The 15012-nt window shown below is 42.2% G+C and overlaps 1 protein-coding gene across 10 annotated transcripts in view; it reads right to left on the bottom strand.

The window, feature by feature from the left end:
• The window catches only part of TSPAN18 (tetraspanin 18), a 131058-nt gene that overhangs the window by 9183 nt on the left and 106863 nt on the right, over positions 1-15012 (bottom strand). For all 10 annotated transcript variants that reach the window (XM_069017186.1, XM_069017189.1, XM_069017184.1 and 7 more), the window contains 3 exons: positions 12100-12191; positions 11143-11337; positions 5529-5603 (listed from right to left, as the gene is read on the bottom strand). In XM_069017186.1, coding sequence (XP_068873287.1) covers positions 5529-5603; positions 11143-11337; positions 12100-12162 — 333 coding nt within the window. In that variant the 5' untranslated portion in view covers positions 12163-12191. The remainder of the gene's footprint in view (positions 1-5528; positions 5604-11142; positions 11338-12099; positions 12192-15012) is intronic.

Genomic DNA, 15012 nt, shown 5'->3' with positions numbered 1-15012 from the left:
TGAAGGATACCTGTTGAATAAAACTGTCACTCATTAAAATCAGGGATTGAATTATATCTGTACTTCTAAGATAATTAAGATAATGTTTACACTTAAATGTTGGTTGGTTTTAGTTTTTGTTGTTGTTTTGTTTTTTTAATTTTCAGCACTATTTGAAAGTATTTCATTAATTGAAACAGGCCTAAACCAGATTTTACAAAGATTGTCAAATCTATGCCTAAACTGTATTTTCACTTGGTGTGCTTCATGAAGTCCACAAGCAAAGCATGATTTTCCACTCCACTTTTCCTTCAAACCAGTTAACTTCCTAATAAGGGAACTGCTCTGAATGTACTTCCATGTGTGAGAAAGCAGAATGAAGCCCTAACATGAAACTTTCTGGAAAAGAAAAAGAATTAAAAAACACATAATGAATAGGAAATAGTCAACTCAGCTTATTAATCAGAAAAAAAAACACTATTTCCTTGACAATGCTTTAGATTATCTAACTAACCTGTGTACATGAATTTAAAAAATCCTCTTTATATTTGTGTTTAGAAAATTTAAACATTTTTTCCAAAAGTCAACAATATAAATTATTGGAATTTCATTTACCCTTGTTTATATTTACAGTAAAACAGAAAAAATGCACAGATTTGTCTCAGAGTCTTCTGGAGAAGTTAGACGCCTTGAAATTGCATTTACTTAGGATGACTCTCTGAAGGAATAGTAAACATACAATCCTAGTCATCTTGTTAAACTGAACATCCCAATTCAATCTTGCTGCCTTTCTGTCACTTCAGGACAAAAACTTAAAAAAATTCTCTTTTCATGTTCCCAATAGGTCTTGTGTGGTCCCTTCTCCAAAATACGTTGTGACTTGCCACATAGGCAAAATCTTCTGCCACTGCAAAAGCCACAGCAAAGGGGGCTGGACTTGGCTGGCTACAGCACTGCTGTGATGTTGCATATTTGCAGGAATCAGGAATTAAGCTGCTTGAAAAACACCCTTTTTATTCCCCCCTGTTGTTCATACAGCACTGCTGACGCAGTAACAGAGGCTGCTACAAGCTGCTTTCAGGTTCTTGATATGCAACGTGAAATATCGCACATACGCATGCATATGCATGAGCTCTAGGGGCGCGCACAAAAGCACAAGCACAAAACTGTTTGTTTTGTTTGTAATTCTAGCACAAAATTTAAGGACTGAAAAGAGAAAAAGGCTGTGGTGACTTTTAAAAAGACCCTGAATACCATGTAGTATTGGCTTCTCTTTTACAAATACCAACAAAGGCCAAATGTAATTACTTCATCAGCAACGGGTAAAACTTTGTCACAAATACTTGAATCATGCAGTTAGCTCAATGTCACTACCTTTAATTAGTTATGCTGCTAAATTCCTAAATTACTTTTTTTGGACAGATATTCAGTCATTTTTTTGCTTTTGAATATTAAAATACCAGAGGGCATGGCATTTTTCCTTTGGGAATTTGGTGCACTGAGGGAAGGTGAGTTAGAAGATGCTGAAATATGTCCTCAGTGTTCTCCTTTCCTTCCCGTTCTCTACATGCTTTATCCATGCAGCATCCAACCCTGCAGACAGCAGCACATTTTTTTGATGCTCATCTGTTCCTGAAGCACAGACTTTGAAACTGATATTACCGTTGGTAATAATCCCAGCCTGCTGCCTTTGCTGGGGTCTAAAACAAAAGAGTAATTTAAATATAAAGTGAAACCTTTGTTTTGACAGCAGTAATCCCAGAGGAAATTGTTCAGAGTTTGTGTGTGATTTTTACAACACTCGGCCTAAAACAAAGCCTAATGCTGGAAGGGTACATTTGCCAGGAAAATAACTGCTTATCCTGAGCATCTCAAGTTCAGAAAAATGAGGCCAAAAAAAAAAAAATTCTTCTTTTAAAAACTTGCTGACAAAGGAGGATGAAATAAGACAGTCCTATTGCCATTCCCATGGCCTTCCTCTAGCTGAAACAAGTACCGGCCCTGATGACATTTGTGCACATTGGATTTTTATGGCAAGAACAATTAGGAAGGGAGCAAAGGACCTACTGGTAAAACTAGAGCATCACACACACTTTGACAACACAGTTGTGGCAGCCACAGCCATGAACAATAAGGAGCTGTTCAGCTGTGTTTTGGGCGGGGTGCCTCCGATGCAGCACATGCACGCGTACATTTACATGTCAGTGAATGAAGTGAGACTGTTTTGTCACACTGGTTCAAAAAATAGCTTTGCTGGGATTAGTGCAGCCAGATAAAAGGGGTCTAGAAAAAGGGGGGCATTTCTGCACAGCACAGGCATGCTGGCACTGCCCAGGAAGGTCACTGCCTTCTCATGCCACGCTGTGCTCAGGGATACTGAATGCTGTGCAAGAAGCTGCCTTCGTGGTGCCTGCTTGGAAAACAGGACACGCTCCTACCCATCTACATTGGCCTGGAGCATTCTGATGTGTCTGGCACAGTACGGGGCATGGAAGTGCAGTCACCAGTGCTGCACTTCCCACTCCTGCAGTGCCCTCTACCTGAGAGACCTCTGTCCGCTCAGCTGAGGAAGGTTCATGTTCTTCGCTTTTGCCTTATGTCTGAGGACGTAGAGGCACCAGCATCCAAAGGGACTGGCTTATTAAGTGTTAGAACTGGGGCTAAAATGCATCCTGACTCCTTCCAAAGCCCTGCCACTGGACTCTTCTGTTCATACCATCCTTTCTTGCTTGCTAAGATAGTTCACTAAGAATCAATACCCCTCCTGGATTTTTCCCACCCAGACCTCTGAAGGGCATATAAAGAGAAATTCCTATTGCTCTTTCACAGCCTCTCTCTAGTGTTCATGAAAGTCATTATTTTATGGGGGAACTTCTAGATGAAAAAGGGTTCTCCACCCCCAAAACCTCCTTTTCAAAGGAAGAGAATCTGGTAATTCCATAGGTGATGAAAAGCAGCCTTCCTCTGCAGAGGCTGCTTTTAAATAGCTCTTTAGAAATGCAGCTGGACTTGCAGGTCACAGTAGCTCACCTTGGCGAACACCACCTTCACTTACCCCCCCACCTTGCTCTGCTTCACTGACTCTTCTTCTCATGTCAAATCTCAGCAGAAAACATCTCTGTTCTCCCTTATTTTTGTCTCTTGATTTCTCTCACTCCCTTAGCTGTTAATAATTTAACCCCATTGAGTGTTTGGGAGCTGGTTTGGATGTGAAACTATACAAGAGAAAGCTGCACTGAACATTATCTATAAAGCAAGCAGATGAAGTGTATCTTTTGGCTCATTTTACACACCCAGAGAGGCCACTGCCACATGGACTTTGCAGCGACCATCAAAGAATCCCACTTGGTAAGCTTCGAAGAAACTTAGATTGCCTAAGTGTGCATTTGCCACCACATGCCCTGAAAGTAATTTGTTTTGCAAGAAAGAGAAAAGCACATCTGATCTTGACCTTCAGTTGCTACTGTGAAGAATTCTTCCCAACCCGGCGTCACTGAAAGACTACCTCTGTCCCCATGGACATCCTGTCCAGCCATCCAGCTCACCCTAACCCGAAGGTGACAGCAACGTTGACCCCATGTAGTTTCCAAGCCAGACGAGCTACCACCACAATATACAGCAACACCAAAACAAGGGCTATTTTTTCAGAAGAAATCAGAGGAGAGAACAAACCACAAGAACTCGCAGATCAAGTTTGACTTCTGCATAGAGCCATCTCCAGCTATGCTGGGATCTGACATTCTTCATTCCTTCCCATTTAAGCCCTTCCTGTCAATCATTCTGGCAGAGTGGGAAGCTGGTGATACAAACAAGGAGACAAGCTTAAGAAAGATAGAAGTTTGTTCCCCTTCAAGTTTTATCTCACAAAACACTGCCAGATGCCACAGAAGCCTAGAATAACTGCTACGACCTTATCTTGCAAGATGACATGACCTTACATGTCCCATGGCTCCCATGGGAGTGGAAGGTACTGATTCTTTGCCCAGAAGCTAGCTGTAAGCGAGGAGCACACGTCAGCAGTGCAGTCACCCCACACCCAGGACTTGCAGCAAGCCTGGGCAGTTTCTTCTACCTTTTACAGGTTTCCCACAGAGAAGGGGGGAGGTGGGAGCCATCAGCTGACAGCTGCTTGCCCAGGCCTTGCTCCCCAGGGACCGTGTCCTCTCTCTGTCACAAAGCCTGTGCTTGGGTCTTCAGGGCAGTTTCTACGTGTGCAGTCTGCTCCTTCTTCTGAACCAAAGGCATTCTCTAAAAACTCCTAACAGAGCTGCCATGACCAGAAGACACCAGACCCCCCATGCTGCAATCTGTTAATAGGTGTTTCTATGAGGGCATGGTCTCCAAGCCTAAGATGGAATGGGACACCCATTCTGTGTGCAGAGTGCCATCCCTTCCCCACTGCCTTAAGATCTGAGGCAAAGACAAAAGACCACCAGCTCATAAATGGAAAAAAATCCTCTCACCACCTCCTCCCAAGCCCATCCTACTATAAAAACACCGCACTGTCTCGCTGTGAGCTTCCTAAGTTTTGATTCTTTTCTATCAAAAGCTTTTTTAAATGAATAAAATTAAAAGTATATCCTGGTTTAAGAAAATCATCATTATACATGGCTGTTCTTTGCTCATGCCACATTTCTCTCGTGTTCAGTACAGCAAATGTGCTGTATGTTCTCTTGCTACTGCCAGAGGCAAAGTAAGCAAAATAAATACTAGCAGTCACTGGTGACCACCTCTACCAGCCAATGTTTTTTCACAGCCATCACTCAGAGAAGGATGGACCTACTTCAGTCAGGCTCTCCTTTGCACATGTGTGAACATGCAAAAAAATGCATAGACCTTTGCTGTTTAGAGAAAGAAATGAGACTGGTTATTACTACTGCAGTAAAAGTTTACTACTAGCATAGGGGAGGGATGATGGCCATGTAATAATATTCATTGCAGAAAAATAGAGAATGGCTACATCATATGAAGCTTTGGAGAGAAGGACAAAACTAAGCAGAGCAATAAGTGGGGGGAGATTTGCTTAGGGCAGGTCGGGGGGATATCTTATGAGTGGCATTGGTAGGAGTCTGGTGAGCAGCAGAACATGGAAGTTCAAGAATGAATATGATTAGAAGATTCATAAGAGAATTTTTGCACTGCAGAGCAAGCATTGGATCTGTTCAGAAAACAGGAGTTTTCCACTAGTAATACTAAACATATGTCATACTGGAAAATAGTTGCTTTTAATTGTAGTGTGACTATTATAAAACTTCTCTCTGATGGAATGTGCAGCTGGTTTGGCTGCAAGAGAGTCAGGAAGACTTTAAAAGACTCTAAAAACTTCAGGAATAAGTAGTCCCCCCAGTGTCCCCAGAAGCTATCCATCCTGCACTAGCCAGGTGAGCCAGCATTCCCTGATGTGCTGGCAGTTCTGCAGACTGAGAATAGGAACAAAGGAGGTTTGCTGATATTTGAAACAGTCACTCTAAAGACAAATTAGCCACCATCTAACACCCTGCTCCAGCTGTTATAATCCCACTAGAGTTTGCCCACCATCGGATACTTACATTTTCTCTGAATATAAAAGCCAGGATTGCAGCTGAAAGCTCCGCCAGGAAGATTAACAAAATGAACATGAAGAACTGGAAGAGAGAAGATAAAAAACACAGACATAGCATTAAGTGTGTGCAATAGGTAGTAGGAATACAGGGTTTTGCTAATCACTAAATAGATGGTAAAAATAATTAAGGAAACTTTTTTTCCCATGACAATTAAAAAAGCCTATGAGACAGACGCTGGGAGCACACACATTCCATCTCTGACCTCATCACAGGACATGGGAGCTTGTGACACTTTTGCCTGGTTCTAATGAGTAAAAGCAAATGAAGTTACAGAACCCATAGTATCCCCTGATAAATCCACACCAGGTCAAAACAGTAAAGCCTATTTGGATGGAAAAAGTTATATAATTGTGGACGTGCTCACACAGGGTTAAACTGCCCAGACACAGGTATAGGTATCCCATGCAAATGCACACACACACCCCTGATTACAGCACAAACAACACAATTTTACTGTGATATAATCACATCTTATTTTGTGTGATAGGAAGTACTGAGATATACCCTCAAATATTTATACTGATAACCAAAAATGGACTGTTTTCATTTCAGGACAAAATTAGCCTTGGTTAATATCCCCCTCCACACAATGGGGTTGCACTGAGTTAAGTACTAACCACACAGGACCTCTACAGAAAGTTGATAACACACCATAATAATTTAATTTAATTTAATTATTCAAGTATCATCCCTGTCTTGTATGGTATCCAAAGTGTGCATGTTCACATCCTTAAGATAAGGGCATGCTGCAGACTTGACAGAAAGCACAGTCTGCAGATTAAGTGATAGTAAAAGGGAAACAGACATCCAGGTTGAAGTAAAACCCTTACCCTTACACTTGTGTCATCATAATTTTAGGAAAAGGGAAGGAAAGTACAACAGAGAGGCACCTGGCTGTTCAGTCTAAGCTGGAACTGTATTTCGTCCTGTTGCCTTTGCAACATTCTGCTGCTTCAATCTAAAAGTTTGGTTTTCAGTCTTACTAGAAGCACCTTGTTTCGGTGATGTTACCAAGCCCAAGTGACCCACCGTGCCTTCACCCCCCCACCCCACAGAAGTAAATCAGATGAACTCAAGAGGTCTCATCCCCAGAGGCTGAAATCCTTCTGTAGGGTGCTGTTCCTGGGACCTTGTCTACCCAGAGCACTCAGGCACTCGGGAGTGTTTCCAGCCCAGGATGAGTGATGGGACTCCTGCAGGCTCTGATTCAGATTCCACCTGTTCTTGTGACCAATTCTCAGTTACACTGATGCCTCATGCTAATTTGATGCTGCTTCAGTCCATATGAAACAGTAAAAAGAACAGACAGGGACCTGCCTTTTAACATCCTTAAAACAACGAATGCTGGTGCTGAGCAACAGCTATAGGAATGGAGCAGAAAGTGGCTAGATTCCCACTCTCTCCCAAAGTGGCATTTATTTCCATTCTTGTAGACAAAATAGCGGGCTTGAGAAACCCTAAGTCTGAACTAGGTGGACATTTTTTACGTTCTTATCTCCATAAAGAGAAAATTATTTTCTGAATCAGCCTGTCTGAAATTCAAACAACCCAAGAATTAGCCCACAGACTCTGGGATGATTTTACAGAACTGAGTAAATATTAAGACATTAACTCAGATTTTGGCATTGTGTGAGAAAGGCAAAAGTGAATGGAGAACTGTGTAAGACCACATCATGTGGAGGGTAATGAACTTGGTACATGTTATTAATAAAAGTAGATGAAACAGCAAGTAAAAATAAACACAAGAGAAGTCTGGATGAATTTGGTTTTTGTTGTTTTTTTGTTGTGTGTGTGAGAGAGGCTTATAGAAGGTCTTTCTGAAACACAAAACAGGCAGACAGGGCCAGAAGTACTATTGTGATCCCCAAGCAACAAACAGTGTCTGAAAGGCTGTGCATTGTGCACCTCAATAATGGAGAGAGAATTCAAACTACCTGCTTGGAATGGGCAAAATGTTGTTTTATTGTCAATTATCAGAGCTGTAAGTGATTTTTCCCCACTGGAAAAGCACATACACCACCCTATCACATTTGTCTTCCTGCTTCTGCAGTTGAAACGAAAAGGAGCCTGGGCTCAAATGACAAAACAAGAAAAGCCAGATGAGTAGAGATTTTTGTTTCTAAGAGCATGCTGTTGCTTGATTTTGCTGAACTAGTTAACTCTCTAATTTATTCTTACTGCTGGAGTTTTCTGTGTGGCTTCTTTTTTTTTTTTTTTCCTGCTCAGAGACTGTTTTAATTTCACCACAGGAGGGCAAAGAACAAGTGATGAGAATGAACGACGCTTTGCAAATTCACATCATCATCCATCAAGGGATCTCAGCATAGTCACTGAGGTCTAAGGTGGTGATCAAGTGATTAATCCCATCACCCTACTAATTGCATTTCATTTACTGATTACTGGGAGACACATGTTCACCCGAGCAGCAGCACAGGTCTGCTCTGCGCAGAAGTGGAAGCAGTTGTTCCCAGATTATCCGTGATAAGCTTCATTATCATTCCCAAACTGATTTACACTTATATTGTGCTCTCTGAATTACAGATTTGTAAGTTACAATAGAAAAAACCCACAAGCAGCCATTAGGGTTGATGAGAAAAAGATGGATCATCAGTGTTTCAGAACTTGCTCCCATTCTGCATTTGAAGGAGAGACAAAATCTGCTTAACTGTGTTTTCCTTCCAAAAATTAAATTGATTACTAATATGTGAGAGCACAACGGACCCAGCTGGTTAATGCATGGGACACAGTAACCTCACATTCAAATTCAAGCTTGATACCTGACATTTGAACACAGATACTCCCCACATCCAAGGTGAACATCCCAAGAAATGGAGTCTCTCATATTGGTCAAAAATCTTGCCTCAGCTCCAGGTGATGGTTATAGAAGTTTTCACAGAAGTGGTTTATCAGAAGTTTCCACAAATTAATGGTTCGTGTTTATTTTTCGTAACTCATCCAGTGTTCCAGTTTCAGAACTGCTGTTCCAAAAAGACCAGCAACTGCCTTTAGCTCAAAGGATGTGCATTTTCATGCTGAGAAGTTTGAGGGGCTACTACATCCATTTTACAGGAGTGAAAAACACGATGTCTGTATTTGAAACTAAGCCAAATGAAGCTAACATGGGCTGTTCTTCCAACAAAGCTGAATTCAGTCCCTTGGTGCAATGTTGTATGTTCAACAGTACTTTGGATTCTGATTTTTACCGTGTTGTTTTGCAGTCAGAGGACCTTTAGGACAAGTTATTCAACGTCTTATTTGCAGGCCACTGTTTGTTCCTTTTTTTTGTGAGCCAGGTCCAAATGCCAGGAAATCTAGAAATACTTCACAGCCTTGTGCTTAATGCAACATGTTAGGTTCCACAGTGATGGGGTTATTGTTTACCAAGAGACAAGCAGCTTAATGAAAAATAAAAGTCCTTGCAAACACTGAAACCAGAACCTAGAGAACATGCATCTTTCTTGTCCCTTCTATCTTCTGTTTACATTTGGACTAAAAGCTTCAGGCATACATTATGCATCACTGTGAAATCTCACTCAAGAAGCTCTCTGGCTCATCAATTCTTTAACAACTTTGTAAGTGGACTTGATTTGATCTAGCAATTTCTCCCCAGGTACCACCCCCACAAAGACTTACACTCTCTGTTTTGCAAGTGTTCCCAGTCTCCCTGCCATACAGTCATGAATCTTTTGCCTATTCAATGTCTAAAACTTACTCCTATCAGACTTTGGGTTTCACAGATGTTTTAAGATCAGCTGATTTTAACATCAGCTGGTGTGGCCCCAAAAAAGAATTTAGCAACATGTTTGTTCTCCCTTGGTATATCAGCACAGGTCCTCATCCAAGTGCTTCACACTGCTTCATGTGAGATGGCTGGCTGTTTAGCAGAGTTGGTGCTGATACCAAAAGCCCTTGAAGACCTGACTGATCAAAATGGAACAATAATTCCTTATCCAGTAATTACTTTTAGAGTTTCTCCTAGTCTAGGATATTACTTCCAGTCCACATTTTTCTCACATTTCATTCAAAATAAAATAATAATAAAGATAAATAAATAAAGCAGCAAGGCTCAGAACTATCTCTAGGAGTAAGAAGAGTAATAACCACAAAATTGAGTGTGCTGGAGTATAACTAAAACACATGGATAAACATTCAAACCTGTAACTGATGTTAAATCAGGAAAGAACATGGCCCAGAGCTCCCTTTCTCCAGCCAAGTCACCAGTCTGTATGAAGCAGACACGGTCCAGACTGAAAATATTACTCTCCCATTCACTTACAACAACATTTCTCATCAGATTTCACTTTTAGTTTCTTAATCTGACAAGGACAGGCTCTGAAGTAACCTCAGGCTCACTGGGTCTGATCCTTTTCATTTTATTAGGTTTCTCTGGGCAGATCTCCACGGACTTTGCAGGTGACACAATTGTTTTTCTGATTTACTTCTGAGATGAATCACTAGAAATCAAACCCACAGCGGCTTCCCCTAAAGGGCTCTCATTTGCAGGCTATGACCTCAAGGCACATGGGAGCCAAGGGCCAGAGAGAATTTATCCCAGTGAAGCAATGCTCATCTCTAGGAAAACATGGGTTTACATCCAAGAAAGACTTTCCTGTCCTGTTTATAGACAAGCCTTTTCTGAACCATGAAGCAGCTGTGCAGGATGCAATCCTAACAAAATGCAGTAAGACCAATATTTTAAAAAAGGAAAAAAAAAAAAACAACAAAACCAAATCAAAACCCACAAACAATCCCAAAGTGCAACCAGACCCATTGGGAGAAACAAATGGTCACATTTCACAAAAATAAAAGAAAAAGAAAACTAATGGTCTGTGTCTTTCAATACATAACTGGCAATGCCTTCCAGTAGGAGATAATGGCCAGAAATCCTGCAGTATCAGAACTTGGGAGGAGTGGGGGGACAAGGGCAAAAGTGACTTACTTTAGCTCTTTGTATGAGCTAAAGTAAGTGGTATTGATGACCAGCATGGGCTGAAATTTAATCCTGTCATTCAGGGGAAAATTTGTCCAAAGGAAACAAATCTGGTTCATTTCAGGAGCAGAGTAGGCTGTATCAGGAAGTGACCAGCTATTGACAGCAGCAATGACTGCAATGATGCAGTTCTGAGCTGGGCATTTCTGCTGGCATGGGGGGGCTCCATTGCACAGGAGCTGTGCTCCAGTGTTCCCTCTGCTTTGTTGTGAACCCCTGAGGAATGAATCTACAAGTGGAATAGGGGGTTTTGAGTACCCAAGAAAGGACTGATTTTAGTCACTTTATAAATGTAGAAAAAGCCCAAACAACCAAATGAGGTCAATTAGAATGAAAGCTTAAAAAAGTTAAAATACACTCCCAGACTGGGCTCAAATCCATATAGGTGAAAAAGCAAATTACCTGTATTTCTAGCGGTGTGCAAAGGTATCCTAAGCCTACTTACTATCTAAAGGAATAATGGCTACAACAACAGGCACCCATTCCTGCACTTATCACAACATCATCTATCCAGTCACCACTACTCTTGGGAAGCACCAGAGGGCCAACAGAAATTGCAAGGACACTTACAAAGAGCAGGAGGCATTTGTTCTCACGGATGGCACCGCAGCAGCCAAGGAAGCCCAGCAGGAAGAGCATTGCTCCCATGGCCAGCATGATGTACGCTCCTGTGAAGAGCAGGGGGTTGGCAGCCACTATCTCTCGAAAACCTGTGGGATCCACAATGACCCAGATTCCCAGTCCCAGCAGGCATGCTCCTCCCAGCTGTCACAGCACAAGGAAAGGAGAGAGAGGGAGATAGGTCAACATAAAACAACTTGCAGAAAAATGGGATTCATTGCTATCTTTCGATCAAAGGTGTTAAGTTGGAGAATTTGTGTTTCTCCAAGGCATATGTTCCCTGCTGTGCAGGTGACTTCTGACATGCTGCTGTTTGTATCTCTTGCTCAATAAATGAATCATTTGCAGCAAAAGCACCTTTCTTTCTTGGCACATCACTCTACCAACTGTTTACTCTCCCTACTGCAGAGAGACAGTCTTGATCTGCTGCCACATCTGTAGAGGACAGCCCGGTGAAGGGGCTAGCATGAACCATACCTGCCACAGATGCCAGGGTGGCTGGGCACTCCCATCCTTCCTTTCAAAAACGAGAACAACTAAGAATGACTCCACATGTGGTAGGAAAATTACTACTTCTGAGTGAAAACCTCAGCAGGGCACTCAGGACTAGAAAACAATTTCTTCTGCCATTCAAGGATAAACCATGAGCACCATTAGTTACAGCTTTCCCTGTGGTTTCCCCTGTCAAGGACAGCAATAACTCAGACAACAGTGACCACTTGTGCTGCCTTGCTGAATGTCTGAGCATCTATGGATGCTGCAAAACACTCAGTGATTGCTAGTGAAAAGCAGAGGGGATATTCTGTATCGTGGCAACTTTGCCACACTGTAGTCTATCCTGCTGGGGAACAGCAGGCTGCTGGAAACAGGGGGATCCAGAAAAGAAAGTGAATTCCAAATACTTACAAATATAAAGAAATTAAAAAGAAACATCAGGTATTTCATGCAGCTCAGACAGTCTCCCTCCATGGTCTTCAGGGTCCTTTGTCCAATTCTTCCTGCAAAACAACAGCACACCCATTTTTATTGGAATGACACAATCCTATCTCCAATCTATTTGTATTTCCCCCAAGGCCCTGTGGAGTTCATTATGCAAAAGAGCTCTTTCCTTACCCTAACAGGCAACACAGTGCAGGCTAGTAAGAGATAATGACTTCTGCTAGGTCCCTTTGCATTCTTTAAGGTTTGAAGGCAAACACAAAAGTAAAGGGGAAGGTTGCAGGAGAGGAAAGGTCTAGCTTTGCTGTCAGAGTGAGATACTGGGGAAAAGATATCCCTCTGCACATGAAGAATTTTTTTCCCCCACTCCTTAAAGCTTGTCAAGTCTAAGAATCACTGAATGTACCTGTCTATTTCGCACTGAGAAAAGGTTATATTGAAACAGGAGCCAGAACAAGCTGTACCCAGTTAGAAGATGCACAAAAAGTGTCTGGGACAGCTATCTTCATACAAGCTTCCTCTACAGAATGAATGCCACACAAACATGGACAACAGCTTCAGGGAAACTTGAAGACATTTGGCCTTGGAATGACAGCAGTGCATGGACATGGCAGGGCCCAAGGAGGCTGTCCTCGCATGGTTACTCAGCCTGGGGCACAACACCTGCTTGCCATGAGTGTGAGATTTTCCCGTGCCAATGAAGTCCTGCTGCTCTATGCCCCACCCTGCACAGGTCTTTTGCAAGAGGAACCCATAGATCAACATTGGAAAGCTTTTGAGGCCAGGAAAAATTGCTAAGGAGTCTTAACCAGTTCTGTAACTCAATGTTTGATTTAGACAACTGCTTGGGGAATGCTTTCATTGGAACACCAGCAATAAATCCTGACCAGGTGAGTCTACACTGGAGGAAGGTTCCTGCTTGCTGTTTAATGAAGTGTCTATGTTTCCTAATATGCCATTATATCACCAAGTACCCTAGAGGGACTGACGAATAAATACATGAAATAGTAAAACTTCCACTGAAACAGAAAACAATGCAGTCATGGCACAGTGCATAGATGGATCTGTACATTTGCAAACACTGAGGCACAGGTTTGCTTGGCTCCACAGATGAGCCTTCCCAAAGCCCACATGCTTCTTAATGCATTTCATTCCCTTTCTCCACTGCAAATGCTATTCTCTAAACAGACCTGCAGCTAATGATATGCTATGTTAGCAAAGTCCATTTAATTCACTTAAAAAACTGAAATTATCCGAGATTTTCACCAGGCCAGAAATAAAACTGCCTTTCACTCCATTGTTTCTGTTAAACCACAAAATCTGTGAGTGCTGTAGAGCCTCATGAGGTGCTTTCCCCTGTGACCATAGGAACTGCTCTGCTTTAGCCAAAGAGCTGAGAAAACCCGTGGCAGGCAGTGCTCCCAGCACGGGGCTGCCTGAGGTAAGAACCAGATTTTTGTTACACAGTGTGTGTTTGGTGCAATGCTTTCACTTGATTTAAAGTCAAATCAATTCCTTCTTAGTGACAAGACAGGCTGAGACAAATGGTGTGACACAGAAGCTCATGTGGACATGCAGTTGCTTTCCCTCTGCATCTGCCTGTACCTGGGGCAGGATAACAGCGTGCCTCTGCTGGCTGGTACTACCCAGGGAACCCCTTTTGCTAGAGAAATCCTGAGAAGATCCACCTTGCTTCTGGAGAAACACAAACCTGAATCTAAACCTGAGAACGACAGCAATATTTTTTCTTTATAAAGTTTATTTTCTTATACCTATGATACATAACTGTTCTGCCCAGAGAGATTCAAAGACAACACCATGACTGCACAGAGCTCTGATGTGGGCCTGCAAGAAATGCCCACAGCTTCCTGACACTGTTTAAAGCCATATTTGCAAGTCTCATGAAGAAAAGAGTTCTTAAAGTCCAGAAGGGTGAGGAGCTGGGCAGGGAATTCTTCAGTTTCATGGGAAAGGTGAGCCTTCAGGTCCACTAACACATGAGTTGGACACTAGAGAGGGATATGAAAATACAGACAGATCAGTGGGATACTGCAATTTCAAGAGTCCCACAATTAGTATCACCTAGGTGTTCCCATCACCACACTAAAAATTCACTGAATGAAACTCCAAAATTCACGCTCCAATGAAACAAAGGATGGCTAAATCTTAGTATATTAGCCGAAGTCTTAAAGTTATCTCAGAAATTTCAAACTCCTGCTGCCTTGAGCACCCACCTGTGTGATCCATATTACAGCAGCCTTTGTCAAAATAAAAAGAACAAAACACAAGAATTTAGCCTTATTGTGCCACTATACATCATTCACACACCCCACTACAGTCATCCACACGAAAGACAATGCCTGTGGTCCAAGAAGCAGCAGTTCCTAAGCATAACACTGTCTTGCTGCTTTGTAGTGTTGATAAATCACATTCCTGCCTTACTTTCCTTTCCATGTCTGGGACTGCTCCCTCTGTAAGGCGAGCAAGCTCCCTTGGAACTGCTCTGATTTACATGAGCTGAGTACAAGTCTACTTTTATTTTCAAAGACAAACATAGGCTATGATTCTTTGCATTGCTCCTGCCTGCCCATCCACTCAGTTTGTTAAAATGTCTTCTCGGCATAAGCAGGGAAGGGAAATTGTAAATCCATTGAGCAATAAGATCCTGAAAACTTCACTGTCCCAAAGAATCAGTCAGTCACAATAACCTGGGAGTAGCACAGACACAGGCACACTCAGCTTTAGGGCTCCCTTCTGCTTTGATTGGGCACAAAATCGTCCCCAGGAGTGGTACTAGGCTCAGATTTGTAATTTCTAAACCCATCACACTTCACACACAACAACAAAGTGCAGCCCTACTCATTGCACTGTGCTTCAGCT

This window comes from Aphelocoma coerulescens, chromosome 5 (genome assembly GCF_041296385.1).
Source record: "Aphelocoma coerulescens isolate FSJ_1873_10779 chromosome 5, UR_Acoe_1.0, whole genome shotgun sequence".
Lineage (NCBI taxonomy): Eukaryota > Metazoa > Chordata > Aves > Passeriformes > Corvidae > Aphelocoma > Aphelocoma coerulescens.
Note: the sequence above shows the minus strand (reverse complement) of the source record. Positions and strands in the feature narration are given on the sequence as shown.